The sequence below is a fragment of the Pristis pectinata genome, chromosome 7 (genome assembly GCF_009764475.1).
Source record: "Pristis pectinata isolate sPriPec2 chromosome 7, sPriPec2.1.pri, whole genome shotgun sequence".
NCBI classification, from domain to species: Eukaryota; Metazoa; Chordata; class Chondrichthyes; order Rhinopristiformes; family Pristidae; genus Pristis; species Pristis pectinata.
The window spans coordinates 88976064-88998917 of NC_067411.1; the positions used below are offsets into that span (position 1 = coordinate 88976064).

A 22854-nucleotide genomic window follows, 5' to 3' on the forward strand; every position below is an offset into this window, starting at 1 on the left:
AGGCCTAAGTCATTTTGTCATCAAACCTTAATATTAACTCTGACCTTCACAGCTGATTAGTTAGTTTCCTTGGCCACTCTGACAGTGTGAGCCAGGCTATTTTAAACTTCGGTTCCCTGTTTGACTCTGAGCTGAGCTTTGACCTCCACATTCCAGCCAACAATGCAACTATTTACTTTGATGTCTTGGGCTTCCTTGCCATTGAAATTGTTATCTACATTTTTGTCACCTCTAACAATTACTTACATGCCACCTATGTTAGTCTTTTATTCTAGAGCTTCCAGAGATTCCAGTGTATCTAAAGTATATCTTCCTCCGCAGTAATTCCCACTCCTCACTAATCTGCAATACCTTGTACTCCAATTTAGTTTAAATTGATCATTCCCTTTAAATCCTTTCATGGCATTGTTTCCCCCATCCACGTTCCTCCATTGCTATATCCTTAGGTCCTCTAATTCTGAATGTTGAATATCACCGCTCCTTTTGGCCCATCTTGGGTGTTCGAAAATTTGGACATTAATATCCTTCCCTCTGGAACGCCCTTTCTAAACTCTGCTTCTCATGCCACCTAAAATTAGATTAGTAAACCCATCTTTTTGTCTTTTTTATTCACACTTTTTAATCTTTTCCATCATCAGTCAGATTCCTTCTTGTGATTACCTCTGTTGTGAAGCACCTTACTCATTATTATTGTTTTATATGTCTGTGGGCTGTTGTCAGCTCTTTTCAAAGCAGACAGATTCAAGCTGCTTACTCACTCCAATGTCAAGCTGCACACTAGGAATCAGTCTCATGTCTGTTCTCTGAACTGCTTCAAGTGCTCTCCATTCTGACTTGTGTTTGAGTAACTGGACACAATATTCAAGCTGCAGTCTGATCCTAGCATAATTACTTCCATATTTCCTTATGCTATAGAAGAACATCATTTCAGACCATCAAGTCTACACTGGTTCACATAGAGCTATCCCATTCCCATACAAAGGACTACAGGATGGTCGTTTCTACTGATACTGTTGTGGACAGAAGCATATGCCACAGCTGGATTAGTGAGATTAAAGTCAAGTTGGTTTATTCTGTGTGTTGGATCACTCACTAATGACAGTAAAACCATCTGTCCACCAGGACTCAGCCAGCTCGGTCAATGTGCTATAAAGCCACATTTGGCAGTGGGATTGGAGTCCCCCACCCAGAGTACATTCTGTAACTTTGATACTTTCCGTGCTTCTTCCAAGGGTGGTTAAACATAGAGGAGCACTAATTCATCATCTGAGGGTGCTAATCAGGAGGTGGCTTCCTTGCCCATATTTGACCTGATGTTATGTGACTTCATGGGCCCTGGAGTCAATGTTGAGAACTTCCAGGTCTACAACCTCCTGCATGTATGGCACTTGCTCCCACCTTGGGTGGGTCTCTCGCACTTGTGGGACACGGAATGCCCAGGGATTATAATGGTGGACTTTGTCTATAATGTGTAATTCTGTGAGTGAGACTTTGTCAGAGAGTTAGTAAAGATAAGTATAGGTGGTAAAACCATCCCGCCCTGGGATTTGGGAAATGATTTATGGGCACCTCTATAACAGCCTCCTTTTAAAAGTATAATTTATATTACGGGTATGAGGCTATTCAGCTTAAACAACTCCATACGTGGTATAATTTTGTAAAAAATTAGTTGTTATATTTTAAAAATGTTAAGAACTCTGCTTTAATGACATTGGCAAGACTATTTTAGACTTTGTAAATTGAGTTGTTAAAATAGTTCAGTTTCAATGAACAGTAAATTGTTTGGCATCTCCAGCGTGCAGGCTGCAAATTATGCATCAACGTTAATAATTGTCAGTTATTTTAAATAGTGTAAATAGGTTGATGTCTTGACTATAAAATTATATGCTAATAGGCAGGCAAACATTAAATGTGATATAGAAAATACATGGGTAACTGTTGAATTGTCTAAAACCTAATATTGAGTTTGTTAATGTCAAGCTTAAGTTATTGGAGAAGTTCAGTGCAGACTAGAATTCAAAGAACTAATATTCTAAAGATCTAAGTGTTCAGAGCCCACAGTGACATTCTGAGGATTTGAATTCAGTGAATAAGTACTTGGCGTCAAGCTATTGCAAAAACGTTATTAATATAAATGTCTCAACAAGCTTCCTTCCACTGAGATTTGAATATTCTCTGTTTGGCCACACGGAATTTATAAACAATTTTAAGTCATTCTTCCCTCTTTACACGCCTGTCAAGATTGTAAATTTGCTGCTTCGTCACATTGGTTAAAATACCAAGCTAATTTTGGGCAGAGTTGTAGCAAAGATATGAGTTTTAATGTTCACATGCTACAAAAGAGTTAATCAGCCAAGATCTTAAATACTACTTTCTATCCAGTGACCCCCAATGGAAAACATACACATGCAAATATCTGATGTGGGTAAGAGCAGACTGGGCTTTGGTCATGCACTAAAGTAGCTCCACACAGTCAGTGCCTGGTTTGTAACTGAAGAATGACCACCGGATGAGATACCTTCAAGCTACCATTGCTTGCAGATCTGTATCACAGCAAGAGCAGAGGTGAAACATGAGGGAAAAGCAAGACTTTAATATTTTTCTGTCTTGAAATCTGTTTTACAGGTGAATGAAGATACGGTAGAACGTCTAGTTCAAGAGTACCCACATATCACCTTTAGCACTGTAATGCAAGACTGTAAGCGGACACTGGAACGAGCCTATCAGATGGGATGGATTCCTAATACATCAACAGCATCATAATGCTGTTAATAATTTTGTGTAAACTCATTGTGTGGTTCTTGTAAGTCTCAAATTCTTAAATACAGTAAAGGGTGGTTGCAAGAGACCATCACTAATAATAAGCTGTGTCGAACTGAATTAATAGCCACAAAAAGACAGTACATTTCCATTTTCTGTTCCTGTTTTGACAATCTTTGCCCTTTGAAGATTGAAATCATGGATTTTTAGGTATCCATGGAAGGAGTTTATTTTTAAAGAAAAATAATAATTGGGAGTAGGTATTTTTTCTAGCCCGAGTCATTTTATTTTAGGAATTATTTGATGCCAGTTGTCTTTTTGCCCTTGAAACAGCTGTTATCAAATCTACTGAAATGTATATGCAGCAAGTTTAAAGTAAAAGGTATGTCTCTTCCACAGCATACTTTCTGCTCATTGCTACATCTGAGCCCCAAATGGAAGTAATGGGAATTTTCAAATATGACTATAATCTGCTAATTTCATCTGGTTATGGTCTTGTTTAACAATTCCTCTCTTAGTTAATCTCTGTTAAGATTACATCTCATTTATTAATAAGCTTGGTTAAAAATCTGAATTCCATTTTATTAAGCTTCCTTCATCCTTGAAATAATCAATTTACTACTGATGATAAAGAATAACAATGATTTCACTGTAGGTAGAAGAATCAATGGAGTGTTTTTCCCCTAAATCCAGACTTAACTGTAGCCAGCAGGTACAATAATGTTTGATGTACTTTTATTACTGTTTTTATGTTCTATTTCACATATACAATTGTTCAGAACTAGCTTATGTAGGACATAAATTTTATAACATGAAAATCTAAATAAAACTAATTTTTGCCAGTTATACAATTGTTGTAAATATCATGCCTGAACACTTTATTAATTAATATGAGAAAGTGTCCTGAAAGATAATAATTAAAATTGACAAAATAACACTGTATTACTGTGTTAAGACTTGGCATTAAATGAACATATCCTGTGAAAAAGACGACACATATGCTGTGTCACAAATTCAAAAAACAATAAGCTGCATTTTGTCCAGTTTTGACCAAAGAGATCAATATAGAATAAGTACACAGTTCTTTTTTTGCTTTCATATGATGATTAATTATGTCTTAATAGCTTTTGAATTACTTATATCATCAGATGTTAAGGAAGGAGGGTAGTGTGCAGTGTGTAAATCTATGTTTCTTTAAATGTAAAAGGTTCAATGGAGATAAACAGTTTTACAGGAAAACATAGGAACCTAAAAAAGAATGTGTGTTTATTAATGTATGTGTGTTTTAAATATATGCAATAGTTATGAAATATAAATTGAACAGGCCAGTTAAACGATCTGCTTCAAAGTTCTTTGAGCTAAAAGTGGGAAGGAGGTATCAGGGAGAAAGAAAAGACAACTTAAGTGATGTTGGTAAATGCAGCCTTTGAGAGTCCATACAGAAATTGAGCAAATTAAGATAACTGACAATAGCTGCATGGTGCATCTGACTGGAAGTTTCTGTGGGTCATGCCTCAGATCCTCAACATTCATGCGAAATAAGTTTGTCAATTTTTGATTAGATTGATTTTCTCAGGTCTCACAGACTTGTCTCGTATTTTATGTAAGATTCAGCCATTTCCCAGTATTGAATCTTTTTGTTTAATTCTTTCTTCAAACGTGTCTGAGAATTTTGGAGTTCACAGTTAATGTGAATGATTTAATTTGGGGATTGTACCAACAAAACAGAATTTTCTGTGAAAGAGGTTTGAAGTGTGGCTAATGCTTTGCCTAGATTACACAACAACCAACTTTACACATATTCAGTTCAATTGGCAAAAGCTGCTGTTTCAGGGATAAGAACAACAGGGAATACTTCCTGATCAAATACTCTCGGGCATCCTTCCATTCTGAATCGTCATAAAATGACCTGGCCTTTGCATCAAACCTTATTGCTTGCAGGGAATCTCACAATGTAGGTTGTCCTCAGCTTGCTGCTGTTCCTGTTCTTCCTGGTATAGTGAGAGACCTCATGCACTATCAGATAAACAACTCATATTTTTGGCAGGAAAGTGGGACTGTGAGTTAGTTCAGAGACACTTGGACCCAGTAAACTCTCTCACAAAAAAAAATATAAAGCACAGAAACATGCTATTGGGCCCAACAAGTTCTCCTTTAAGCACATCTTCACCCTTGTCTATCCCATCACACGCTTTAAGCACGTATGCTACCTTTCTTCTCATACACCGTGTCCTTTTCAAAGCACCTAACCTATTTATTTCAACTACTTCCTGACTTAGCTCATTCCACATCCTATGCATTCTCTGTTCAATAAATATCTCATTATGCCCCTATTGATTTATTAGTAACTATTTTGTATTTATGGCCCAATGTTTGCTTTCATCCGCTTAGAAGCATTCTCTCCACCTTACCCGCCCAATCCACTCATAATTTTAAAGAGCTTAATTTCTAATTGACAAGCTAAAAGCTGCAAATGCTGAAAATTTGAAATAAAAGTAGAAAAAACAGATCAGTAGCATTTGTGGAGAAAGGAGCAGAGATCACATCCTTGACGATCAGAACTAGAAAATATTTTTAAAAAAATGCTTCAAGATGCCGAGAAGCGGTGGGGAGTTAGAGCAATCAAAGGAAAACTCTGCAATGGGGTTGAGACCAGAAAAGACTCAGTGACACAAGAGGTGGTAATACTGACTGACAGAAGGTAGTGAAGGCTTTTTAAATCTGTCTAGAGATCTAGAGGTTTTAAGACAGAGGGAGGAGAATGTGAGCAGGGGAGATAGAGCAAAGGAAACATGTTGGAAATATGAAATACAAATCACTGAAGATGCTGGAAATCTGAAATGAGACAATTCTGGAAAAAACTCAACAGATCAGGCAGCATCTGTAGAGAGAGGGAGAGAAAGCAGAGTTAAGCTTATAGAACTGGCCAAATTTGATGCAACTGGAAATGCTGGTTATCTGAATTTGTTGAATTGTATGGTGAATCCTGAGGACTGTAAGGTGTCTAGTTGGAAAATGAGATACTGTTCCTTGAGCTTACATTGTGCTTTGTTGAAACAATGTAGGAGGCCAAAGACAGAGTGGTCAAAGTGGAAATGGATTCAAGAATGGTAATTAGAGTCAATTGAAAGCTTGGGGTCACTCATGCAGACAGAATAGAGGTGTTCTGTAAGGTGGTCACCCAATCTGTGTTTGATTTCTCCAATACAGAAGAGACGACATAACAATTAAATGTCATATCCTAAATTGAAAGAGGCAAGCGTGAATGGGTGCTTCACCTGGGATGAGTGTTGGATCCCCGGATGGTGGGAAGAAGTCCGCAATCCAGGGACTCAAACATTTCTTCCAGTCAAAATAATGATTCATTGCAAAGGTGGCCCTGAGCTTCCAACGGCATGTTATTTTAAATCCCCATTCCATTCCCACTGTCAGAGCAATGAAAGAGGCCAAAGTCAGAAAAATCACAGAAAAAGCTCAAGAACAATATCTCATTTTCTGAGTAGGCACACTACAGCTCTCAGGACTTGATACTTAATTAACAATTTCATTGACCAATGTTTCCAACTTGTATCAAAACTGGCTGTTCTGACAAGAGGTCACCCATCTGTAACCTGTATTCCATCTTATCTCTCCAAAGGTGCTGCCAGACCTGCTGAGTACTTCCAGTATTCTCTTTTATTTCAACTTTCCAGCAACTTCAGTGTTCTGTATTTCACAATTACTTGCTCAGTTCTCTTTCATTTATCTCCACACTGATCATCTATGATTAATAAGCATTCACCACCCTCTCTCAGCACCACTATGTGTCAGTTAGTCTCTATCCTGTCACAGAAATTCCCTTTGTTATCTCCACCCCATCTCCTTTTTCCTGCAGCATAAAACATGTTTGATTTCTAACTTTTTCTACTTATGCTTAAAGTTTGATTCTGTTTCTTTTACCATATACGCTGCCTGATCAGCTGTGGAGCTCCAAGATTTTCTGGTGTTACTTTATCATTTTGCAAAGCTCTATAAGTCACCCCTCTCTTTAATCTTTCCCAATAAGTGTAATTTCTTGGTTTTGTTCAGGCTGTGAGACTACAACCATTCAACCAGTGAGGTTTTAACTTTGGGTCTGATTGGCTCAAGTCAAACTGAAATGCCAACACCATGGGATGCAAGTGGACTTTTCCTGTAGCTGAAGTAACTGGAGCTCAGGGGAAACGATGGGAATAATTAACAGATCTCTGTGAGACAGTGAATATGGAAGTCCTTAAGGTAGAAAGTGTAGCAAGCTCCCATCTCCCCCACTCTCGAACAAACACACACATGCACACTAAATTTCTTCCCCATTTGTGAATTTGAATATGCCATGATTTCATTCATTTTTTGAATAGTAATAAAAACAAAGTCCAACTTTGGGACCTTGGGAAGTTCTGTAGATAACCTTAAATCTGCACACTTTGAAGGACAAAGAAAGAAGTGTGACTAAAGAAAAATGCATGTGAAAAAAAATCTTTTAACATTCAAAATGGTTATGTTGGCACAGAAAACACAATCGAAATGCATTTTCTGCTGTCCTATCTGAATTTACATATCTGGGTCTGCTGAAAAAAAGTTCAGTTTTTTATTGTGGTTTGTGTTATTATTTCTTCTCCTCCCACTTTATTATTTCTGTTGACATTTGCAGGGTTATGGTTGTGTCTTGCATAAATAGGGAAACTGATAAGGAGCCTTTCCCTGATCTTCAAGATGCAAACACAATTTCCAAGTGACTCAATAAAAACCATTATGTTGCATGGCTGATGGATATTGCTTATTGAGACACTTCATTTAGTTTATAAGAAATTTTATTCACATCCAAATCATTTTAACAAAGCCTTCAGCAGTATTTGAGATTAGAAGGATTTCCTATCCAATTAGTGGGATATCTGAACTAGATTGTCAAATGATGAAGTATTGTTCAGGCTTTTTACTTAAAAAAAAAGAGCTGTTTAAGTATCCGGTTTGGAATGAGATTGAGAATTATAATGATGAGTACTGTCAACGAAGATTAATGGGATAAGATGACTCCTGTTCTGTGACAACTGAATGTCATGACAACTGGATGAGAATAAATGATGTAGGGTGCAATGGTTGATACTCCAAAGTTTCATTTAGTTTACTCTTTTTGGGGAAGGGAAAATTTACAGAACTTTTATTCATGGGGCTAATTGGGTTTGGTGTTATTTATAATAGAATCTGTCGTATGTGGTTTGTGGAAGGAATGCTTGATTAGCCATCTCGCCTTTTATTTCTTGCTTGCTTTGGTTCTCAGAAAAAGTAGAATTTCCAAATGACTTGGGACATTTTCTTATATATGGATTTTTCCTACAGTTTATAAATTTGATTTATTTTGCTAGAGAGATGGTCAATGAATATAAACTATATCTTGTAAATTCAGTCAAACCAGACGAGAAAAGAAATGTTAGTAATTACTTATCAATTTGTTACATGACAACTGTCCAATAAATACCATTTCCAAAAACATCTTCAGTTCAATATTGTTGCAATTTTGTATTCATGTGTTTATTTCACTTTTTAAACTAACCACTCATTGGTCTGTAATCATCAGGTTTGCCATTTATTGTATCAAAAATGTATAAATCATTAGGGGTAATTTAGTGGATCTCCCATTCTTCTCAGAACTTGCATTTATATAACACCTTCAATAAGTTCAGTCTTAAAATGGTTTGTGAAAGCCAGTGAAGTATTTCTAAAATGTATTCACTGTATAATATTGGAAACAGGAACCAAATTGTGCTCAACAAACTTCTAAAAACAGTGTATAATGGGAAGGTGGTCTGTTCTGGTGATGTTGTTGAGGGGTAAGTGTTGGCGAGGACACTGAGCAAAGCCTTTTTTGAAACTGTGCCAAATGACCTTATGCCCCCACCTGAGATGGCCGATGTCATCTCAATTAACATCTCATACAAAACATGTGCAATGGTGTTTCACCATTCAGTGTTACATAAAATGGTGTGGAATATACCTGAATGAAACGGGAAGTTGTTTATTCTGTATTTGTGTCACCATTCTTTCAGCATCAGCCTCAGTCTTTCAGCATGACTTCCTGCCTCTTTTCCTCTGATGTATTTGTTTAGTCTTCCAGCACCTAAACAACTTGCATCAACTACTCCTGCATTTGTGAGTTCCATATTCTCATTATTTTCTGAGTTGTCATCTTCCAACATTCTATAGACAATGGCACAGTGCTTGCAGATTGGAGAGTGACAAATTGTGACCCTACTATCTAAAGAAGGAGGAAGAGAGAAAGCAGGAAACTACAGACTGGTTAGCCTAATATCAGTGGTAGGGAAAAAACTAGACAATTATATGGAACGTGATATGGTACACTTAGATAATATCAATGGGATTAGACAAAGTGAACATAGAGTTACGAAATGGAAATTTCTTTTGACAAAGCTACTGGAGTTTTTAAGAGCAACACACACAAAATGCTGGAGGACCAGCAGGTCAGGCAGCATCTATGGAGGGAAATAAACGGTCAATGTTTTGGGTCGAGACCCTTCATCAGGACCCATTGAGATGCTGCCTGACCTGCTGAGTTCCTCCAGCGTTTTATGAGTGTTGCTCCAGATTCCAGCATCTGCAGGATCTCTTGTGTCAGAGTTTTTAAGAGGATGTGACTCATAGAATACATAAGAAAGAACATGTGGCTGTGGAATACTTGGATTTTCAGAATACCTTTGATGAAATCCCACATAAGCGGTTAGTATACAAAATTAAAGTACATGGGATGGGGGTAATATACTGGCATGGATTGAAAATTGGTTGATGGACAAGCAACAATGGGATTAAATGGGACTTTCTGGGGGTGGCAGTTGGTGAGTAGCAGGGTATGAGAATCAAAGAGCTGCAGATGCTAGAATCTGAAATCAAAACAGAAAATGCTGGAAACAGCAGGTTAGGCAGCATCTGTAGAAAGAGAATTGGTTAATGTTTCAGGTTGATCTGAAACACAAACTCTGCTTCTCTTTCCACAGATGCTGCCTGACCTGCTGAATGTTTTGCAGCAGTTTGACGTTTTAATGAGTCCTGAGCTTGGGCCCCAGCTATTCACTGTACATATCAATGATCTGAATGAGGGAACTGAATACGATATTTCTAAGTTTGCCAATGGTAAGAAATGGAGTGGGATTGTGGGTTGTTTGGAGGATACAAAGAAGCCTCAGTACAAATTAGATAAGTTGAGTAACTGGACGAGTATATAGCAGATACAGTTTAATGTGGATAAATGTGAAATCATCCACATTGATAGGGAAAAAAAAAGAAAGGACAAGTGTTATTCATGATGATAGATTTGGAAATGTTGATATACAAACGGACCTGGGGATCCTCATATACCAGTCATTGACAGTAAACTTGGAGGTACAGCAAGTAGTTAAGAAGGCAAAGGGTACATTGTTCTTCATAGCCGGAAGTTTTAAGTACAGGAGCAAGGATATCTTACTGCCATTATACTGGGCCATGCTGAGACCACACTTGGACTATTAAGTGCAGGTGGTCTCCTTACCTGATAATGGATATACTTGCCACTGAAGGAGTGCAGTGGAGGTTCACCAACTGATTCAGGGGATGGCGGGACTGTTGTGTGAGGTGAGATTGGGTCAACTAGGCCTGTTTTCAGAATGAGAGGAGATCATGTTGAAAAGTACAAAATTCTTACAGGATGCAGGAGAATATTTCCCCTGACGGTGGTGGTGGGGGGGGGGGTCAAAGTCCCTGAATATCGGGAAGACATTTAAGACTGAGAAGAGGAGAAATTTCTTCACTTGCGATGGTTAAACTGTGAAATTTTCTGCCACAGAAGATAATGGAGACCAAGACACTGAATGTGTTTCAGGAGGAGGTAGATCAATCTCTGGACACAAGAAGTATCAAGGGATATTTGGAGAGACCATGAGTATGGTATTGGCTTGGAGAATCTGTCGTAATTGCAAGGAATGGCAGAGCAAACTTTAAGGGCTGAAAGGCCTACTCATACCCTACTTTCTGTGTTTCCTTCTCCCCTGATGCAGATACCAAAGTGACGATGGAAATTTTACTGAGATCTAATCAATGTTTTAGGAATGAATGTGATGCCAGAAAATCCATCAGGCCAGAGCTGTGAGTCACTGATGGGCACAAAGCCCATCCGACACAGTTCCCGTAAGATTCCTATCTGTTTGTGCTTCTGTGCAAAATTTCATTTTTATTAAAAGGTGATTTTTTTTTTAAGGTTGCTTCGGTAGGCATGTTAGAGGATGGAACACTTCCAGCCTTCAGAACAGCCTGCCATTTACAGTATATGCCTTGATGCTATGAGCAATATTTTTTCTCAGTTGCCTGGCTGTTTGGTTCATTTCTGACCTTGCAATGTAATTAAGCATTTTCTGCTTCCCACACCAGCCACGGTTATGAGCTGTCTGAATGAGTGATATTACCAGTTTAATGACAATTTGTACAGTTAATGGTATTACTTTGCATTTACTGTAAAAAAGTGTTGAGATTTCCCAAGCTCATTGCTTAAAGGACACTTATGGACAGCAGAGAGAGTGAAGTCTTTGGCCTAATACAGTCTGGCTGCATTCATGCTTGTAGATGAAGGATGAACCCATTAACCCATTGTGCACCTTGACCTCTTGTAGCTGTGGATGCATTCGCTGGGAAATTCCATGCACACAAATGAGTGCATTGCAGTAGGGTGCCACTTAAACTGAGGGACACACCCTGTGAAAACTTTATCTTTGCCAAAGGCCTTGAAGAGGCAATGCACAATTTGGGGAACAAAAATGTGCCAACCAGGAGTCAGGTCCAAGGCTGGTGAGGGTGCTCAGAATAACCAATAGTCTCAGGTCCAACTGGGCCAATGTGGCAGTCAGAGGGATGTGGAGAGGGGATCTAGTAGTTGATAGCAGATGAGGAATCAGACCTGTGCTGTGGCATCCTACTCATTTGTGTGCATGGAATTTGTTTAATTGCATTGGAAGGTCAGAAATAAACTTGGCATGGGGTGTGTGGGTGAAAAGGATAGGACCTGTATTGTGACTTGCAGGGGTGGGGTAAGAAGGGTTAGAAGGAATGCAATCCCACTTTAAATGTCACATGTGGTATAGGAATAGTGATTCCTAGTTTATGGCTCTACCATTAATAGTTTTTTAAACACACGGTTCAAAATTGAATGTTTAGCTACAAACTGTATCCTCTTCAATGATTTATTGTAGAAAATATGGCAAGTATTTTACCATTTTGTTGATGCAATATCACTATCTCCATTCAATTGTTATCAATGACAGATGACTTACAGAGAATTAACCATGTCTTTCTTTCCTTTGTGCTCATAATACTTGTAAAATTGGCAAGCATCTCTTAATAGTTTATTTTTTGGGCTCCATCCTTTCAGCACAGCTCTCATGACACAGGTTTTCATCAGGAAGCATATTGTCTGAAGCAGTATTTTAACAGGATATTGAAGTGGCATGCAGAAAATATCCTGTCAATACAAGACAGATGTCAGCGACAATGATTTACTTTTTATAGCAGCTTTAACATAGCAAAATATCACAGGAGGCTTCACAGGTATGCAAATCAAACAAATATTGACATTGATTCAAAGGAGATAAATTAGAACAGGTGACTAAACATTTGTTTAACAAGTTGGATTCCAAGGGGCGTCATTAAGGAGAAGCAAAGGCAGGAGAGGTTCAGGGATGTAATTTCAGATTGTGGGGGTGGCCAACTGAACTCAATACTATCAGACATGGGGGGGGGGGGAGGGGGGGAGGATAGCAGAGGATTCTGGCGAGGCCAGAGATAGGCCATGGAGGGATTTTAAAATAACAAAGAATTTTTAAATTTGAAAGTTTAGTGATGGAGCTGGGGCTAATGCAATGTGTAATCACAGGAATGCGGGGTGAACAGAACAGAGTTTACAATTGGGCTGCAGAGTTATGGATGCATTTCTCTGAGAGCTGGAAGATCAGAGGCCAGACTTGATACCACTGATATCATCAAAATAATGGTTGAAACAAAAGTATTGATGAGATTTTTACCATTGGATTGCCTGAGGAAGGTGCAGAGACAGGTGATATTACAGAAGCAGAAGTCTTTGAAATGGAAAGGATGTGGAATCAGAGCTCTGTTCAGGTTCATACAGGATGCCAAAGTTGTGAACCATCAGGCTGAGGTTAAGACAGTCACTATTGCCAGTGAGCTGAACACAGGTGTCAGTGACATGTTAAGCTTGACCTCTGATGATGTTGCTGAAGAGCAGAATGCAAATGAAAAATAATGTCAAACCCGATTAAGCAAGTATGAAATACATCTCAAAAATGTCTGATTATAACTTGAAATGAATGATCTTCCTCAAGCTACGTATTTGGCACATTCCATGCCTTGTGTTCTAAGCAATATCGATACATTGAATAGTACTTGTAGACAATTATGATTTCAAAGCTTGAAACAATTTTGTGAAAAGAATTTTAAAATATATTTATTTTCTTTGATGAACTTAAGTTTGAGAGAAATCTGACTGTGCTTTTTAAAATGTTGAAATTGCAGATAATGCCATGTCTGTAGATGTCTTAAAACTGTGATCACAGAACTCGAGGGGACAAGTTCAAATCTGCCAAGCCCCAAGCTAAATGGAGATCAGAAGAGATTTTCTTCTTCAATTAGTACCCTGTATTGAATAGAGTAGCATCAAAATAGCTTCATACTGTCAATTAACTCCTTCAAAAAAAGAACTGGATGAATAATATCTCATTGAGAATAGGATTGAAAGTTACACTAGTAAGTACAGACAGAAGTGATTAAATACTCCATGGAACAGAGTGATTCCCGTTGTGTTGAGACCATGAAAATTTAATGAACAATGTTTTGAAATTTTAAATTCCCTGCTGACTCTTCTGCAACAACTTGAAACATATGAAGCTTTTTCAATGTAATGATAGTATCTGTTACCACCTGCCAATCTGTTCAGAAATTCAAAGAAGAGCAATTTCTATATTTATTTATTGAAGCACCTGCAAACAATTAAAAGTATATTTGGTGAGTTGGTGCTGCAATAGTGCCAGTACCAAATTAACTGTGCCTTGAGCTTGACTGCAAAGGTGAAGTGGAGTATCTCTGTTCCACCTCCCCTGTTGCTTGTATACTAATACCAGTCTCTGTCGAAACCCCAGTTCAATCACTGAGTGAACTTCTGTCAGTAAGGAGCAAGAGTGGAAGACAAATACATATGTATATTCACTGCCTCATCAAATCAACTGGATGGATGGAACCAACAGAAGTTGATCTTTCAACATTTTATATGATTTACAATATTTGCCTAAAATTCAGCATTTTAATTATGTATTTTTCTACATATTTTTGTGGGATATTAAGGATCTCTTTGGAGAGAAGGAGGATGAGAGGTGACTTGACAGAGGTGTACAAGATGATAAGAGGCATAGATCGAGTGGACAGTCAGAGACTTTTTCCCAGGGCGAAAATGGCTAACATGAGGGGGCATAATTTTAAGGTGATTGGAGCAAGGCATAAGAGGGATGTCAGAGGTAAGTTTTTTACACAGAGAGTGGTGGGTGCGTGGAACGCACTGCTGGCAGAGGTTGTGGGGGCAGATATATTAGGGACATTTAAGAGACTCTTAGATAGCCACATGAATGATAGCAAAATGAAGGGCTATGTCGGAGGGAGGGAAGGCTAGGATAGATATTAGAGCAGAATGAAATATTGGCACAACATTGTGGGCCGAAGGGCCTGTCGTGTGCTGTAATGTTCTATGTTCTCAAGATGTGTGCTTGTAAAAAGCAGAATATGAAACTAAGCTCATAGTGACAGAACCAATGCCACTACGATGTTAGAATTAGAACTGGGAAAATAAAGTTTATCAGCACACCCTTATTACAGTTACAGGGGGAAAAAAAATATGTATGTAAGAGAGTACAAAGATGCCTGCAAGTGGTTGCACTGCAGCTGGTTAAAATGTAAAAGCATCGTTGGGCATCATTTCAAGGACACTTCATTTTTACCTGCCCACAGTTCTGGCAAAGGTCTGGCAAATGGAGTAGGATGTGAAATTGTCTATTTTGGCCGGAATGAAATAGAGAGATTGCAGAGCTCTGAGATGCAGAGGGATCTGGGTTTCCTGGTATGTGTTTTGTAAACTGCTGGCAAGCAGGTACAGAAAGCAATTAGAAAAGTCAATGGAATATTATTACATTGCCAGGAGAATTGAATACAGAAACAAGGGAGATGTGCTTCAGATATATAAGGCTACATCTGGAGTACTCTGTACAGTGTTGGTCTCATTTAAGGAGGGTCTTTAGTGTGTTGGAAGCAGTTCAGAGAAGGTTTATTTGACTAATCCCCAAATAGATGGGTTGTCTCATGAGGAATGTATAAGATCCTGGTGGATTTTGACAGGGTAGAGTGGAGAAGGTGTTTCCTTTTGTGGGAGAGTCTAGAACTAAGGGCCACTGATTGAAAATAAAGGACTTCCCATTTAAGATAGAGATGAGGCAAAATTATTTCTGTCAGAAGGTCCTGAGTTTTCAGAACTCTCTTCCTTAAAAGGCAATGGAAGCAGAGCCTTTGAATAACTTTAGGGCAGAGGTTGATAGATATTTGGTAAACAAAGGTAAGAAAAGGTAGGAATGCAGAATTGAGGTTAAAATCAGATCAGCCTTGATTTTATTAAATGGCAGAGCAAGTTGAGAGGCCATGTACTGCTTGTTTGTATATTTGTGTTCATGAAAGACGGGAAAACTATCGAATTCTGAGAAGATAATGAATATATGTCGATTTCGATAACAGCTAAGTAATTTTCTAATTGAAAAAAACAACAAGAATCTGGAGGAACTCAGCAGGCCAGGCAGCATTTGTGGAGAAAAACAGTCAACATTTTGGGGAAAACATACATTGGTTTTGAGGGATATTGATTTTCTATTTTGGAGAGAAACATAAAGCAGCAATGAATATTTAAAATTTTGGAAATGCGCAGCCAGTCAGGCAGCAAAAGCCTGATTAAGGGTCTTCAACCTAAAGCAATAAATCTGCTTCTCTTTCCATGGATGCTATCTGACCTGCTAGTAAATCCAGCAATTTCCAGCAATTCAGATATTCAGCATCTGCAGTTTTTTTTATTTTCATGAAAGCGTCAATGTTTATTTGACTGAAATGCCAATTGTGTCTCAGGCCAAGGATAAAATAAATGCACCAGAAAAGAGAGAGCCAAGATAAAGTGTGGCTATGAAGTGCTTTGTCATAACATGAGATTGTGTAAAGCATTATGTAGGTCCAAGATTTCCTTGCAATTGTAACCTTTTGTGTGTATATTTAGTACAAACAGTGAATTATTAACCACAAATGTACATTAGTTTAGTGGTCAAAATGCCTGAACTAATTAGGTTTAGGTATATAGAATTTTGTAAATACAAAATCTTGTAAACCAATTAGATGAAAATCAATACACTTCAGAGCATAACAGTGCAAATACAGTTTGACAAGTTTAAGTGGAGATTTCACTTTACTATTAAAAGAGGTATTCAGACTGAATAAGTAATTAATGTTGTTAATGACATTCTTTTTAGTTCATTTTTGGCTGACAATGAGGAAAGGATGGATCGGAGAAAAAGAAAAGTCCCAAATCTAAATCGAGAGAATATTAAGTTCCATTTTTGTTCGGTAACCCCTATCTTCACGTAGTCAATGCAAGAATTAATTTTGTCCATTTGGTACTTCTGCCAGCTGGAAATGTGTGTTGGTCAAGTTTTTTTATTTGGACTTAATAATACCATTCATGGAGAAGTAAAACATTTACAATGTGACAACCTTGGTAAGTATCAACATGATTCCATGTGGATAAAACAGCCTCCCTCTTGTCTGAACGAAACACTTTATCTGCAACCTCAGAAGAACATCTGCTACAACATTTCTATTTCTCACATCAAACAACCCAAAGGCCTTGAAATTAGTGCAGAATTGTGATAGTGTTATGCTGTGCACTTATGCTCAATTAATCCTTGATTAAGGGTGTCCAAATCAGTGCATGTCAGGCCTACAGACAGTAGGGAGAGGAGATTCACAAACTGTCAGTGTGGAGTTGCACTTGAATCCTTCAGACCAAAAACAATTATGCTCCACACTTTATCAACCACTTTCAACTTCTATTTTGTTACCACACTTGTAATACTTCAGCAATTTTAAGCCTGTGTCACAATCACAAAGATGAGTTGCTTGACACATTGATTTATATTCACAATAAGTTCACATCAGCAAATAAAATGATATAGTCATTACAACACAGAAGCGGGTAATTTGGCCCATCAAACCCATACCAGCTCATTATTGAGCAATCCAGTCAGTCCCATTCCCATGCTCTTTCCTGTAGCTCTACAAATTATTCACTCTCAAGTGCCTCTACAATTCCCTTTCAAAATAAAAACAGAAGATGCTCAGCAGGTCAGGCAGCATCTGTGGAGAGAGAAACAGAGTTAGCTTTTCAGCTGATGACCTTCCATCATCCTTTTTGAAATGGCAGATTAACTCTTTTCACCAACATTTTAGGCAGCAAGTTCCAGATCATAAACGCACACACTCTATGTAGGTTTTTCCCTCACATCTCCAATGGGTCTTTTGCTCATCCCTTGAATCCTATCAAAACTGTAACAAAATCGTGCACCTCTCTTAAATCTCCCTTTAATCTTCTTTGTTCCAATAGGAATACATAAAATCTATCATTAAGAAAAAAGTTGATGTAGTTTTTAACATTTATGGTGGACTAGAACAAATAAATTACTATCAAAATTGTAAGCTTTGTTGCAAGTCATTTTGTGGTCTATCATGTGGAAAGTTTTGGCATGCTTTGACTTTGGCGATGGGGGTTGACACCAGGTAAAGTCCTACCACTGCCCTCTGTCACTGGACGGTATCCACATCTCACTTGTCTCCCAATACATTTAACTACTAATAGGTTGTTGATTTCAGTTAATACTGTTAATGATGTGTCACATCATGCCCCACACTGATTCAACACACTATTGAGCCTTTATGAGATAGGTGAGCGATCATTATTAAATCTAGTCTCTATTTCCTCACCCAAAATATTTCCTGAGTATTCAAAGCTTTATTGATCTCTGCTTTCAATATAATCATCATCAAAGAATCACCACCCTACCAGGATAAATAATGCCAAAGATTCACAACTCTTTGAGAGAGAAAAAAAAATCCTGATCACCTTTCTAAATTGCCAACCACTAATCCTGGAACTACAGTCCAGCTGGGGGAACTGGGTCCCAGCATTAACCTTGTCAAGCCCATTAATTTTGCAGTCCTCTATGAACGCAGCACCACAGGGAACAGGGATATATATTTGATACCCTGCCCTGTTAGATTCTCTATTGTAGTCAGATAGTTTAGAAAGTGCCAAATGGAAAAGAGATTTTTCAAAATGGAAAGGAGAAGAGGTCAGTGTCCACTGACATACTTCACTTTGCTTTGCCATTGACCAAAGTGATGATGACTTGCGAGAGTGTCCATGTCCATTACTTTCACTTTTGCTCCTTTCCATGTACAGAATGCATCTCCTGTGCCTCTAAGTCCTAGGGTTGCATATTTGAATAGATATGACTAAAAACTATACTAACCATCTGCTAACATATCTGACTGGACAAAAAAAAACACAATTGGATCCATCTGCCATCTACCCCAGAACCATGGTGAAACGTGTATCATTTTATTAAAACTATCTCCCTCAAATATGTATCCCCAGCTCCTTCACCTCCACCTCCAGCAAGATGTTTAGAAACATAGAAAACTACAGCACAATTCAGGCCCTTCGGCCCACAAAGCTGTGCCGAACATGTCTCTACCCTAGAAATTACTAGGCTTACCCATAGCCCTCTATTTTTCTCAGCTCCATGTACCTATCCAAAAGTCTCTTAAAAGACCCTATCGTATCCGTCTCCACCACCTTTGCCGGCAGCCCATTCCACGCACTCACCACTCTGAGTAAAAAACTTACCCCTGACATCTCCTCTATACCTACTCCCCAGCACCTTAAACCTATGTCCTCTTGTGGCAACCATTTCAGCCCTGGGGAAAAGCCTCTGACTATCTACCCAATCAATGCCTCTCATCATCTTATATACCTCTATCAGGTCCCCCCTCATCCTCCGTCGCTCCAAGGAGAAAAGGCTGAGTTCCCTCAACCCGCTTTCATAAGGCATGCTCTGCATTCCAGGCAGCATCCTTGTAAATCTCCTCTGCACCCTTTCTATGGCTTCCACATCCTTCCTGTAGTGAGGCGACCAGAACCGAGCACAGTACTCCAAGTGGGGTCTGACCAGGGTCCTATGTAGCTGCAACAATACCTCATGGCTCCTAAATTTATAGACTTACTTGACACTAGAAAAAAGACTAAGGGGTTAGCAGCCTCTACCATTTCCTTCCCTTTTCCCAGCCCACTGTGCCAAACTTCCAAGCACTGCTTGTGTCTTTCTGGGATAATCTTGACTTTTACTATCATTCCTCTGCTTAAAACCTATTTCAACCTTCGACTCCACCTCCATCTCAGATCATCTTCTGCCGCAACCCTCATCCACTCTCTTTTAACGTTAAAATTTGCCTCCAAATACATTCCAGATCACTAAAATCATTTAATTCTCTGCAAGCTTCAGGTTATCCAAAACTGTGCTGGCTCTATCCAAATTCCAAGTCTCATTCATCTGTTATGGGCTCTGCTCACTGACCTATTGTTGGTTCCCAGTTAAGCAACATCATATTATTAAATGTTCTACATCCCCTTCCAATCCCTTTATTCTCTTGCCCCTCACTGTGTTTGAAACCTCTTCACACACTGCACTTCTCTAAAACACTTGTGCTTCTCTAATTGTGGTGTCGTGCACATTGTGAACTTCATTGCTAAGACCCTGAGCCTTGGAATTCTTCCTCTAAACCTACCTAATTCTTTAACTCTCCTCCTTTAAGGTATTCTTTGAATCCTATCTTTTACCAAATTTCTGTTTCTCTGTCCCATACATCCTTATGTGGCTTGGTATGAAATGTTACCTTTCACAAAATCTTATGCTGTGTTAAAGCTGCTGTCTAAAGAGAGGTTGTTGTTGTTATGGTGTTCAATATGCTGGACTCTATAAAGTACACAGAGATTCAGCAAGACAGCAACCATGGCAACGTTTTCACACCTAAATGGTAAAATTTAATTCTAATAATGGACCCATCTTCTTTGTAATGGAGAATTTAAGACACTGATTGAAGGATTTGACCTGACTGTCTTCAATTCTCCAGAGCTGTGCAAATGGTCATCCATTATAACGTAAATGATTGCAGATTATAGTACTACCTATTTGAGTGTCTATTTGTTACACTCATAATATTAGTGCATTTATTACCTCATCTATCACTAAGGCAGTTTGTGTAGCATGTGGAACATGTTGCCAGGATCTCTTTTTATTGATTCAAACCTTATTTAGTATTAGATAATAATGGGTCCTGTCCACTCAGTTTATAATCACGTTCATCTAAAAAGGTTAACACTCTTAGATAAGCAGTGCATAAATTTTTAAACGGTGGTAAAATGATTTTTAAAAACTATTAAGGAATCGTTGATTCTAGATGAGGCAGCTTTAATATCTTGCTATTGTGCTATCTCCCTATACAATCAGATGGTGTATGTTGCTCCAATTTGGTGAAATAAACTATTCAATTGTGATTATTTTCATTGCAAGAGAAAGATTCAAAGATAGTTGTTTAAATATTATTAATGAAAGTGTAGAAATATATGATGTTTATGGTCACAATATTTTTATTCCTCTACTCTTTTACTTTAGAGTAATCCAAGTAAATAAATAAATACAAAGTCCCACCAATCTAAGTCACCGGTTATTGATTTCAATATATCCACTAGATAAGACTGCCATGGAAATAAAAGGGATTGGCATACTTTGAAAATATGCCAAATAATATGAGAAAGCACCAGCGTGTATAAAAAATGTCTTACTTTGTCTATCTGGTTTTCATTTTCAGTCGCATTTTTCATAATGACGGCCAGAATGTATTTTTCTTTCTTTTTCTTCTGGAAGCCTATAGTTATGTTGAAGGGGTACCAGCAATTGCTCCGGAACATATTCTCCCTCAGAGAAAGCTGACAGGGAGTATGTCAGTATCATTGACCATGAGGAACCACACAGCAGTCTGATCCCATCTCCTCCCACCTTCCCGGCATGAGCCATGGTATCTTTTGTCCACATGCATAACTGAACATGCAGATGTATATTCTTCTGTAAAACACCATACTAAATAAAACACTGTGTAATAGTAACTTTATCAAGACACCCATCTAAAATCACTCAAACAATGAAAAAGAAAATTAAGATGGATTGTGATCACCACAGACAAATGGTCTCTTTTTGTGTCTATATTCTGATTCTGTGATTCAGGTTGTCATCAATAAGATCAAAAAAAAAACTGCATAAGACATGGGAAGTACAATTACTGCTCCAATAATTAAATTTAACTTGCTTATATAGAGTCATAGAGTCATGTAGGCCCTTCAGCCAAACTGGTCCATGCTGACCAAGATTCCCATCTAAGCTAGTCCCATCTGCCTACATTTGGCCCACATTCCTATTCATGTACCTGTCCAAGTCCCTCTTAAATGCTGTTAATGTACCTGCCTCAACCACTTCCTCTGGCAGCTCATTCCATATACTGACCTCCCTCTGGGTGAAAAAGTTGCCCCTTGGGTTCCTATTAAATCTCTCCCCTCTGACCCTAACACTGGTTCTTGATTTCCCAAACCTGGAAAAAAGACTGTGCACATTCACCCTCTCTATGCCCCTCATGATTTTATACACCTCTATAAGATCACCCCTCATTCTCCAATGCTGCAATGCATAAAGCCCCGACCTGCTCAACCTCTCTATAATTTCGTCCCTTGAATCCCAGAAACATTCTCACAAATCTCCTCTGCACTTTTTTGAGCTTACTGCCACCTTTCCTATGGCAGGGTGGCCAAAACTGAACATAATATTCCAAATGTGGCCTCACCAACATCTCGTACAACTGCAACCTCCCAACTCCTATACTCAGTGCCCTGACTGATGAAGGCCTGTGTGCGAAATGCCTTCTTCACCACCTTGTCTATCTGCGAGGCCACTTTCAAGGAACCATGTACTTGTACACCTAGGAGTCTGTCTGTTCTACAACGCTCTCCAGGGCCCTACCATTCACTGTGAAAGTCCTACCCTCATTTGTTTTCCAAAACGCAACACCTTGTACTTATATGTGATAATTCCAGAAACCTAATTATACCTGAAATGCAGTGGCTATATTCCTCCAGTTGAGAGAGTAAGTATTAATGCTTATCGTAATCAGATAAAGCATTCACATGATATCCATTTCTTTTTCTCTGAAGATTCTCACACGTAGCGTCATCAGATTCAACAGGTGTTAGTACAAGAGTCATTTATTGTGTGTATCCAGGTGGTGACATTCGACTAAACATTAAAGATACTATTGGGAGGCACTTTTGCCAATTCCTATTTTCCCATAACTGGTGCCAGCAGCACTGAGACCAACTGTCACACATCTACCATTGTTTAGCTTGTCAATTAACTGCGCCAACTGGAAATTAAAACTCCTGCATATGACCAAGACAGTAGCATATTTAGGATCATAAAAATGTTACTAAAATGACAGAATAACTTCAATGGACTAGACTGTCTCCTGTTCCCATGATTCTTTTAAAATAGGGAATTTTATCTAAGCATTGACAAATTATCAAGAAAGAAAATCCTCTAGGGTTCTGATATTTTGGAAGTGGAATATCTGGGATTCTTTCTCTGTAAATATTACCCCTTGACCATTTCACTCTGCCTACATATTTCTTATTTTGCACTAAGCCTACTCAGTTAAACCCCTGCCCTCATTGACCTCCATGGAGTTTCTTATCTCCCAGCGCAATAATTTCAAAGTCCTTTTCTGATTTACTACTCTCTGCAACCTCAACCATTCCCGCAATCAAGTCATGTGTTCTGATCTTTCGCCACAAAA

The 22854-nt window shown here is 38.5% G+C and overlaps 1 protein-coding gene across 1 annotated transcript in view; it reads left to right on the forward strand.

Moving 5' to 3' along the window:
- Positions 1 to 8224, forward strand: part of fbxl17 (F-box and leucine-rich repeat protein 17) — a 509283-nt gene extending 501059 nt beyond the window's left edge. The window contains 1 exon segment of the mRNA XM_052020204.1: positions 2626 to 8224. Within this exon segment, the coding sequence (XP_051876164.1) occupies positions 2626 to 2763 (138 nt within the window). The 3' untranslated portion in view covers positions 2764 to 8224.
- Positions 8225 to 22854: the final 14630 nt, after the last annotated feature.